The sequence below is a fragment of the Gekko japonicus genome, unplaced genomic scaffold, assembly GCF_001447785.1.
Source record: "Gekko japonicus isolate JY-2015 unplaced genomic scaffold, Gekko_japonicus_V1.1 scaffold52, whole genome shotgun sequence".
Classification (NCBI taxonomy): Eukaryota; Metazoa; Chordata; class Lepidosauria; order Squamata; family Gekkonidae; genus Gekko; species Gekko japonicus.
The window spans coordinates 1,843,490-1,855,015 of NW_015168653.1; the positions used below are offsets into that span (position 1 = coordinate 1,843,490).

Below are 11,526 nucleotides of genomic sequence, written 5' to 3' on the forward strand. Positions count from 1 at the left end.
TCCATTAATGTTAAACAGAATGGAAAGATGGTCATGCCTGTCTTGTTATAATCTTTTAGAGGTAAAGGTTCCCTTGCTCGAAAGCCAGTCGAATCCGACTCTAGGGTTGCGGTGCTCATCTCCGTTTCAAAGCCGAAGAGCCAGCGCTGTCCGAAGACGTTTCCGTGGTCATGTGGCCGGCATGACTAAACACCAAGGCGCACGGAACGCTGTTACCTTCCCACTGTAGTGGTACCTATTTATCTACTTGCAATGTCTTGCTTTCGAACTCCTAAGTTGGCAGGAGCTGGAACTAGAGACGGGAGCTCACTCCGTCATGCGGCACACTCGGGTCTTGAACTGCTGAACTACCAACCTTCCAGAGCCTGCAGTTCAGCGTCTTAACCACTTGAGCCACCGCAGCTCCCTTTTATATAATCTTTTAGACATTGCCTAATGTCTAAATTTTATTTATCTAATTATCTAAATTAAATTATCTAAATAATTTTATTATATTGCCTAATGTGGTGGTTCCACACTTCTGGCCTTCTCTTTGGTTGTAAAAAATATATTAGTGGACATTTATCTTAATGTCCTAACTTTTATCTTGGCTGATTGGTAGGACAGTTTTTGGGCCCTCCCTTCAGACAGTCTTCAGAATAGTGTGGAGCCATTTCTGATAATTTTGTTTCTCTGAAAATCTGCATTAAAGGCTGAAGTTCTCAGAGTATATTGAGCAGCTTAATTACCAGGCTTTGCCTTCCTAGATTTAGACCTCTGTCTTCATTTTCTGACTTGGATTAATTGAAAAGCTGGTTGGACATTTGCAGGGTCAGCCGAGGTAAGGTTATCAGTTGTAAATAACCTCTGCTGCTGTTGGCTGGATACTGTGTTGGCTGAGTGATAAAGCTCTGTCCCTGGTAACTAATCTGTGATAGCTTTTCAAAGGCATATAGCTTCAGTGGAGTATGTGTTGGGAACGGTTGTATAAATCTGCCTTAAATGAATTGATCCAAACTGTCAAATGAGTAGAGTATTAAAAATAAACTTTCATCTGTAAATAAGATTTAATTGAGAAACAATATAACAAACGAACGAAGCACATCTTTTGGCTATGATATACGGGTGTGTGCAGTCAATGCCAGCTTTTGTCTTCTATCAGCAGTGTTGCACTTCATTGCAAACTGTGTTTGAAGTTCCATGTGTTCAATGATGGTGGGGGCTGTTGCAGGCCTTTGAAAAAGATAGGAGCTCTGCTGGACCTATGGAGATGCATACTGCTTTGGATCCAGGAAGCATGCAGAGAGATTGAGCCACAAGAATATGGGATTTCTGATGCCAAATGAAGATTTATTAGTGTACTAGTGAAGGGGTGGGAGACATATTAAGCTCCAAGGACTGTTGGCGCTTCAGATAACTTACTAGGAATAGGAGCGCATGAGATACTGTATGGAAAGCATCTTCATAAACCTGTTAAGCTGTGATAGGCGTATGCTGTATTTATTTTACAGCAGTCTTGTCCTGAAATATAAAAACATTATTCTTGCTGAATGGATAATATGAAGAGAAAATAAATGTTGTGCCTTTTATTTCTGCAATCATAAGGACTAGAAAACTTTCTTAAATCCCAAGAGGTTCAGTTTGAATCCAAGTGTGAATATATGGTCAGGAGTCAGGCTTGATCATGGGAATCAGATGGGCTCATTTAATTCTCTCTTGTTGTGAAGATTTTGTGTATTAAGCTGCGGTGATGTTTATAAGCAGTGAGCAGTCTGGCTGTTTCCAAGTTGCTCTGAAGCTCAGCATGTGGTCAGATGAGAAAAATCCCTGCCTGTTCTCTAAGTCTGGAACTTCTGGTAGTGTCAGGAGGGTGCTGTTCACTGTTTCGAAATTCCTATGAAGCCCATTGTTGTGTCAGAGACAAGTCTTACCTGTGTCTCTTTTGACTGGGACAGGCATTTTTTTGAATAAAAGGTACACTTGCTGCTGGCCCACCTGATTCTCATCCAACAATCCTATCAAGATTCCTTTGTTGTCTGTTATGGCAGACCTATGTGTTATGTGTAGCCCAATGATTGTGTTAAGTTTTTTTTTCTGAGTGGGTTTCTGAATCAAGGGGAACAGTCAGTAGAGAAAGGGGTTCTTTAACTGTTTTCTTTCATGCCATTATCTCACTAAAATCTGCGTTACCCTAATGGGGAAAAAGTTTGGGGGTGCTTGTGGACTTGTTGACCAGGAGAACCTTCTATCACCTTTAACTGGTTAGCCATCTGACTCATTTCTTAGACTTAGCCAGTCTGACTGCCCTGATCCATGCTTTTGTAACCTTGTGTCGGACTACTGTAATGGCGTGCTATATGGCCTGCCTTTGAAGACCTTCTGGAAACTGTAGCTGCTTCACAATGCAGGTCCCAGATAGCTGTCAGGGGCCAGCTGATGGAAACATATCTTGCCCGTTTTGAGGCAGCTACACCGGCTGCCAGTTTGTTTGAGTTCAGCTTGAGGTGCTGCTTATGACCTTTAAAGCCCTTCATGACCTAGGGCCACATATTTCAAGGAACGTCTTCACCACATGTTCCTGTGTGCCATCTACAGTCTTCAGGCTCCTACTCTGTGGAATGAGGTGAAGGGGAGTCCCTGAAGAGGTGAGGGGGGGGTCCCTTTGTTGAAGGTTTTCAGGTGTAGCAAGACATGCTTGTTTGCCAGGGCTTTTGATAAGAAATGAGCAGCAGACATATTTTAAGGGTTTTTAATCTTATTTGGTTTTCCCTTTTAATGTTTTAATTACTATTTGCAAGTCACCTGGAGCCAAAAGGGAAGGTAGGGAATAAATACTTTAATTTCACCTCCCCATATTTTTATTTATTAACCATGGTATATTCAGGATTTAACTTTGGTTTAGAATCTTTATTTGTGGGCAAGAAACAAACCCCGATTTGTTGAAGAGCCCAAATGTAGACATCACAGCAACTTGTGGTAAGATTCAATACTTCCTGAAACAAACAAAAAATCTTCAGTGTTGTCTTTGCGCATGAGAGGAGGAGGGGAAGGGTGACGGCTTCATGTGCCCAAGTATACTTGCGTGTCTCATATTATGCTGTTTAGTGAAAAACATCGTAAGCACTTTTAATTGTCTAGAAATATCAAGGAAAATGTGTGCTATTTGTGATATTATTTATATATCAAGTGTGTCCTTTTAATTAGCTTGTTTTTCATTTATTTGTGTTTAGCATGCATACCTGAACACAAATGTAATATGAAACCTGCAGCTCATACAGCTAAAAGCTATTTGATAGTGAAGAGTTCTTATAGTTTGTTTCAATTTAGATGGAATTTTATTTCCATAGGATACAAAATTATGGATTATCATGGAGTATCTTGGTGGAGGTTCTGCTCTTGACCTAGTAAGTAAACAGTTTTTATTAATAAAACTAGAGACTATAAACTCATATGAATGTGCAATTATTGTTCTGGGCTGGGAGAGAGCCGTTATGGCAACAAGAATTTAAGATTCATAAAAGGAAAGGAAATACTATGCTTGCAACCTTTAAAAATACTTTACTCGCTTTGTAGGCAGTAACACTCTTGAATACTGGTGGAGACAACCATTTTGGTCTGAATGCCAAGAAAAAAGAAACACCTCTTTTAAAAATTCTGCTGTACAGGCAAACAAAAATAGCCAGGCACACTAGAAGGAAGCTGAACCCAGTGGTGCTGCCAGTGCATTGGGCTTTCCATGGACCCTTCTGACAACTGCACCAGTTGGGGTGGCAATGATGGGTATAAGTCTTGCCACCTTCTCCCATTCCATTATCCCCAGCATCACTACAAGTGTGTCAGGGGCGCACAGTGGTTGCTTAGGGAGAGAATCAACCCCATGTTCTGAGCAAAATGGTATGGCATGCTAAAGCTTGGCACACATGCTGTGGGTTGTGTACCTCTGTTGTAATACTTTATGTTCGTCCTTTTATTTGGATTCAGCATTTTTCTGTCCAGAGAAGTAAGAGAATACTTCTAGCAGTTGCATTCTGCCTGATAGGAACAGGGTGAAAATATATTCCATAGGTGTATCATAGATCTCTTTTACAGGAAAAGACAAGTCTCAGGAATTGTGGAGGAGAAGATGATATAGAGAATGGCTGGGGCCAGATATGAGACTAGAGCAGGGGATATGGGGGAGTCTGCCTGTAGAAGATAGTGCTTATCTACAGATAGCATAGTTTTGCTCTACAAATTTAAAATAATGGAACTATATAGACATGGATCTTCTGGAACACTAAAGACAGGTCAACAAGGAGGCTCTTCTAGCAGTTGACCCTGGCAGTAAATAAGAGTCTGCCTACATAAGTATTTGGGGTATAAAAAGTTGGAAGGTACAGTCATAACACAGTCGAGGATGAGAAGGTGACTCCTTGAGAATGGGTTGGATTCAGCATAAAATTTCTGCTTATTCAAGAGCTCTTGTGCAAGCTGGATCTGAGATGCTTGTATGCAAAATACAGTGAAGTGTTAAGCCCTTGTATACTAGGCAATGAAAAGATCATTGTCCATTAAGCAGGAAGTAACCCATAAAGGCAGTTCTGAAATTTGCCATGTAAGAATTTTGTCCTTGCTGGTTTGTAATCTTTTCATGCCTGTTTTGTCCCCCTAAATGGCCTTTGCTATTGGGCTTTGTCAGTAATAATAATCATTAGGAAGAAGAACAATGCTTCAGTCCAGTGGCACTTTTAAGACCAACAAAACTTTATTCAAGGTATAAGCTTTCATGTGCAAGCACACTTCTTCAGATCTGAAGAAGTGTGCTTGCACTCGAAAGCTTATACCTTGAATAAAATGTTGTTGGTCTTAAAGGTGCCACTGGACTAAGCATGGCTACCCAGCTGAAATTATTAGGAAGGTAATTCTCCAGTGAGCTGACAGTTGGATCTTTGGAAAAATACCTTACTGAGGGGGTCACATTAGTTGCTTAGGGAGAGAATCACTTCTTTGCGCTGAGCAAACTGGTATGGTAGAAATTGACTTTGAAAATGCCCCTCAGAAGAATGTGGTATAACTTTCATTTTGTTCTGTAAGGGAAATTGAAAACCTGGGATTTTTTTTTTAAATGGAAGAAATTTACTAAGCATTTCTGATTCAGAATTAATGCAGTGTTTCCTAACCTTTAATCCACTGCTGCCCAGTATGCATGCAACGCTGAATGCCCATAAGCAGAAAACTAGGAAATGAGTAGGATCTCAGACCTACATTTATGATACATTTATGTGATATACAGATCCTACACCTACATTCAGTTTTTGTCCCTGATGGTTGCCAACACCTTAATGTTAGACTGGATTCCTGTTTTACTGTGTGCTACTTTTTAAAGGGCCTGGGGAGAGAATCTCTGATCTGGGGTGTTCATCTCAAGGTGGTGTCATCTTCTGTACTTGGTGTCAGGAAGGAGCTGTGTAATATCCCAAATACACCAAGATTTGTAAATTGCCTTGGGGCCTGGTTGGCAGTTTTGGGGTATGTTTTAAACAGACATTTTAAACTTTTTTCAGATTAGCAAATTGTCAGACCCTTGAGTCGGAATTAACTTCCAACTGAGTACCACCCATACTTGATACATGCATTGTCTTCAGGAGAGTGGGCTATAAATTAATTAAATAAATAATATACACAGAGGGTTTAGCTTTTTCTGTTACTGGAAAAACTAAGTTGATCAAGAAGGTCGAATGTTAATTATCTGTTTGTTCTTGGCATTTAGAAACATGATAATAGAATTCATTCCTTCTCAGCCCAGTACTCAAGTGCTGTTTAATTCAGAACTGTTATGTTTTGTTTGGTTTCCGTGTTCACCCCTTTGCCTCTAATATTCTCTTCATTTTGTGGGATAATCCTAGACTTATTTTTTTAACAACTGGTATTTAGGATTTATTATTTCCTGAGTTTTTGTGGTTATAATTTGTGTTTGTTTTTTCTAGTTAGAACCTGGCTCTCTTGATGAAATCCAGATTGCTACAATATTGAGAGAGATTCTGAAAGGACTTGATTACTTGCATTCTGAAAAGAAAATACATAGAGATATTAAAGGTAATGTTTGAGAACCTTCAACACTTGTTAAATATTTTCTGATTTTGAGTTGTTGTTGTTGTTGTTATTATTATTGTTATATTTATATCCCGCCCTTTCTGCGAATGGGCTCAGGGTGGCTTACACTTTCGGCACCATGTGCCTGGTCATATAAAACATTTAAAAACAGTTAAAACAAACATACAATAATTAACAATTAAACAATTAAAGTGCTTGCAGCTATGATTGTTCAATAAGTTAAACGTGGCGTGCTATAAAATGTAATGTTGCAGCCCCAAATCAGCGGTATTCTGGCCTCCCACGAAGCTGTAGCTCGATCTCCATGCAGGACCGGCCTACTACCATAGATGTTAATAGGAATAATAGTTGGTGGTAGTGGTGATAATTGTCTGATTTCTTTCCATGTTCTATCTCTCCCTATTTCCCTAAGCTTTATCTCTTCCCACTCCTTTCCATATTCTTTATACTGTACCAAAATCTGTCATTAAATTCAACTACTGATCTTACTTTATATGAAGAGAAGATCTTCTATTCATTCATTGCTTCACTTTGTCTTCATTCTCTTATTAACTTTGTTCTCTTTAATGGTTATTTTTTTTTCAAGAACTGAGGTTCTCTGATTATTCTTTTTTGCTTTGTCATTTTTTTCTATCTTACAGTACTTCCTTTTGGTTTAATGACCAATTCTGTAATCAAGGATTTAAAACAGTTCAAGTAAAAAATCCTACAAATTTTTGCCATCAAGTTGCATCCAGTTAATTCCATAGGAGCAAAGAGATTAATAAATCAACTATATAGAGATAATATACACACAGTCTTCTGTTAAACAATTCTTCTTCCCCACCTCTTTGATAATTCATTTACATCTGTTGGAATAACTTTCCCTTCAATTTATATTGTTGTCCAATTTCCATCAATATTATCAAGGTTTTGCCCAGTTAATTAAGTGGACAAACAAATAATTATAAACTTGGTAAACAATTCTAGAGGCTTAGTCAGCCTGTCTATAAAAAGAAGAAAAAATCAGTAATTTAGATATGATTAGAACAATGTTTGAGTCCAGTGGTACCTTTAGGATCAACAAATCTTAATTCCTCAAAGTTTGCATGCACACAAAAGCCTATATCCAGAATTAAACTTTGTTGGACTTAAAGGTGCCACTGGACTCAAACTTCATTCTGTTGCTTCAGACCAACAAGGCTACCCACTTGAATCTATCTTGGATACGATTAGGGATTCTACAGTCCTTCAGATTTCTTTGGTGTTTCCAGCAACAGTCATTTTAGTTCACTCAATAAATACTTGATTGGCTTCTCTTCCCATATCTAGGTGGGTACAGAACAAAAAGACACCTTGTTGAGCTCACCCAGGTTTGTTTCCTTAACTGAGCACCTGGCACGAATGCCAACGGGGCCTGGAGATCTCTCTATTATTTAATTATCTCCAGGGCTCTCCAAGATTGGAATTTCTGATCTTAACAGAGATGGGCATCTTTTAGCGCGGACTTAACACTTGTTTCCCAGCATTTGATGTCCTTGACTACAGTGTCTTCGCCATGCTTTCCAGGTGTGTTGTTAAAGGTGCACATCAGGCACTTAGTATGAATGCCAAGGGAACCTGGAAGTCTTCCCTCTGAGGCAGTAGCCATAGCAACGACTGACCTCCCCACTCCTGACTTCAGTCCTGCAGGTGATATTAGTGGAGGAAGGCAGCTTATGGAGCTACTTTTCTTGCCGTTATCTTCTCACTCTCTTCAGTGTTTCAAACATCTTAAGCTAATTGCTCATATGACAAATGTCTTAATATTTTCCAGCTGCTAATGTGCTGCTTTCAGAACAAGGAGAAGTAAAACTAGCAGACTTTGGTGTAGCGGGACAACTTACTGATACACAAATAAAGCGGAACACTTTTGTGGGAACACCATTTTGGATGGCACCAGAAGTAATAAAGCAGTCAGCATATGACTCAAAGGTAAGATTAACATTGGGCTGCTTGAAATATTTAGGTAGCCCCAGAAGCTTCCATTCTTCTCTTGTCTTGATTAGGTGAATGACATATTCTGCCCAGTTGAGATTTGCCTAGGTGGGTTTTTGATTACTGTTTTCCTCTTGTTCTCTGCCCATTATTGCTCATGCACATGCCTGGTTATCATAGTAGTCTCTATTCTCCCAGAGATATGATATGTTGTAAACATACTCATTAAGTAAGTTGCCCACAATTGCTTTATTCTGAATAAATAAATTTAAGGTGCAGAGGAGAGTGTACGCTTGCCTTACATAACAATAAAACAAAGGACTTCGGCAGCAGGCTCTTCTCTTTTCTGTCACTCTTGCTATTTGATTGTTTTGTATTCCAGGCAGATATTTGGTCACTGGGCATAACAGCCATAGAACTTGCAAAAGGGGAGCCACCTCATTCAGAACTGCATCCGATGAAAGTTTTGTTCCTGATCCCAAAGAACAATCCGCCAACATTGGAAGGAAGCTACAGTAAACCACTGAAAGAGTTTGTCGAGGCCTGCTTGAACAAGGATCCAAGCTTTGTAAGTGTGTCTTCCCGAACTGTGGCTTGCATTTCAGTGTTGTATTTGAATGAATGTGTATGTCTCGTGCATCAGTAGAAGATAAGAAAAACAAGGGATTTATTTTGCTGCAACACTTTTGAGACTCTACCCACTATTTGGATATTTTTCTTTCTCCTTCCCATCCCATGTTTAAAAAGGAATTTTACTGGATTTTTAAAATTAAACTGCAGTGTAACTTGTTAGTTTTTATGTTCAGTGTTTGGGTAAGATAGGAGAGCTGGGGGGGGCATTCAATCATAGCAAGTAGTGCCATCACTATTTAACATGGTGCATGAGGTACAATCTGTATATGTCCTGTTAATGGCCTTCTCACTTGCTTTCTGCTTTGTTTCTCCCGACGTTTTATCCAGATGACACATTTGTTCCATTTCCACAAAATCACTTATCTTAGTTTGCAGTTGCTCCCTTCTTTGCTTTAGTACTGGGCTATTCAGCAGAACAGCTAGTTACCCTTTTCCTTGCTGGGGCTAATGTACATAACGCTGAAGGGGCTGTCTTTTTCAGTATGACCATTGAAATAAGATGGTGGAAGAACTCTGTTAATCAAACATGCACAATTGCTATATTTTATTCTAACATTGTATTATTGAAAGGTCTGTTGATCATATAATAAACTTTGTTGTTGAACTTCTCTTAGTGAACTTAGGATCCTAGTAGGTTTGGAAAAATCAAGAAAACTACCCATATCTTTAAACAGTGTCTAATTTTTCTGATCCTTTTATATTCTGTATCGGCAGCTACTCTTGTGTAGAACTGTTTGAATGGCAAGAGCAGTCACAGCCAATACGCTGTTTGCTTCATTACCTCTTCTTCTCCTCTCTCCCCACCCGCCCTTTCCTGAAATGGCTGTTTCTGGAAGTAGAAAAAAAGAAAGTTGTGATTATGAGCTGAGGAATTAGAACAGGGCCCTTGGAGAGAGGGTTCCTGGACCCTCTTTACTGTGTTGATGAGTCCATCAGTGAGTCTGTACTTTCCCCCTTTTAAAGACTATAGTGGTCTGTCTCTTACCTAATGATCATTTTCAACTGAAAGCAATATGCTGGGGAGGGAAGAAAATAAATAAATATACTAGAATTAAGTCTTTGGTACCTCGGAGTAAAGATCTCAAGACACATCTGCCTGGTAATTCTATGTTTACACCTTAGGTAGGCTTCTTCCGCCCTTCCTCCCAGTAGAATCCCTGTAAATCGACTGAACAGTATTTAGTAAAGCAACTTTTTTTTGTCTTTAAGAGACCCACGGCAAAAGAACTCCTGAAGCACAAATTTATAATACGCAATGCAAAGAAAACCTCTTATTTGACGGATCTCATTGACAGGCATAAAAGGTGGAAGGCTGAGCAGAACCACGATAACTCCAGCTCTGAAGATTCAGATGGGTAAGTGCAAGGGCAGGGGAGAGGAGGAGGAGATATTTCTGAAGAGGTGGGCAAGGTTGACAGGCAGCCTCTTGGATATATTCAAGACCAATGGCTGAAAAGCAGTATAGTAGCATTGTTGGAATTGTTCCTCTAATCAAAGAGAGCTTCTGGTAAGAAACTCTTGCCGGTGATTTGAAACATGGAAAGGAGCCACCTGAAACAAGTGGTTCTCCCCTCCACCACCATGTGCAAGGACTGTTATGGGTAATTGTCTCTTTAAAAAGTTAATGTAACTTGTGGTATGTTTTGTTCCATGCTGAAGAGGTGTATGAAGGTAGAAAAGAGCCATGAGAAGGTCTCTTTAACTGGAGCTAAATAAAGTATTCCAAACTCCTAAGTGGTGGAAGCCCGTCTCAAAATGACCTTTTGTTTTAAGATAATTTGAAAATGTTCTAACTAAATGCTGTTGGACCTGAACTTGGTAGATGCATGGAGAATAAGAAATTACAATTCAAGGCAATATACATATTATTCAGCAAGACATGATTCATGGTCTAGAATAGACATGATATGGATTTCAACAGTTTTGGTTAAAGACTTAATAGAAGCGGAAATACAAGTTGGGACATATGCAGATCACAGACCAGTATATATGGGATTACAAACTGAAGGCAAAAGAAGCAGATGGACGTTGAATTTAAGGATTTTGAGAAATGAGGCATTTACAAATAAAATGAAAATAAAAGGAACATCCATAGAAGTGATGTGGGACACAATGAAAGCATTCTCAAGAGGATTGTTGATACAGGAAGCAAAGCAGACAAAATATGAGAATCTGAAAGAACGGATAAAGGTACAAGAAAGTATAATGATGATAAAAGCAAATAAGGAGGGAGAGAAAAGAAGACTAATAATGTTGCAACATCAAATGAATTGTTTACTTAAGGAAGAAGTGGCAAAGAAACTATTCTTTGCCAAACAAAACTTTTTTGAAAATGCAAATAGACCAACAAGATGGCTGGCATATAGGTTACGTCAACAGAAGGAGAGAACTTTTATCAAGGTCCTGAGGAGAGAAGGGAAGGAGATTTGTACAAAACGAAGAAATTAAAAGAGTATGGAAGAATACTATAGAGCTCTTTATGGCAAGACCATAGTGGATATAGAGAAAATACAAAGCTATTTACAGAAGCATAAGTTACAAAGATTTACAGAAGAACAAAGAAAAGAATTAAATCAACGTATCTCGATGATGGAAGTAGTAGAGGCGATTAAAAGACAGAATAGAGGGAAAGCCCCAGGACCGGATGGTCTGCCAATAGAATTTTACAGGATCTTTGAAGAACAGTTAGCTTTAATTTTCAAGGACATATGTAATTTGGCAAAAGAGCAAGGAACTATTCCAGAAACATGGAAAGAAGCTATAATATCATTAATACATAAACAAAATACCGATGAAAAAGAAATGAAAAATTATAGGCCAATATCACTGTTAAATGTAGATTATAAAATATATGCATCAATTTTG

The 11,526-nt window shown here is 38.9% G+C and overlaps 1 protein-coding gene across 1 annotated transcript in view; it reads left to right on the plus strand.

Annotated features, from left to right (window-relative positions):
* The window catches only part of STK24 (serine/threonine kinase 24), a 39,092-nt gene that overhangs the window by 17,792 nt on the left and 9,774 nt on the right, over positions 1–11,526 (plus strand). The window contains exons 3-7 of the mRNA XM_015415100.1: positions 3,327–3,383; positions 5,946–6,054; positions 7,868–8,025; positions 8,411–8,596; positions 9,871–10,016. Coding sequence (XP_015270586.1) covers positions 3,327–3,383; positions 5,946–6,054; positions 7,868–8,025; positions 8,411–8,596; positions 9,871–10,016 — 656 coding nt within the window. The remainder of the gene's footprint in view (positions 1–3,326; positions 3,384–5,945; positions 6,055–7,867; positions 8,026–8,410; positions 8,597–9,870; positions 10,017–11,526) is intronic.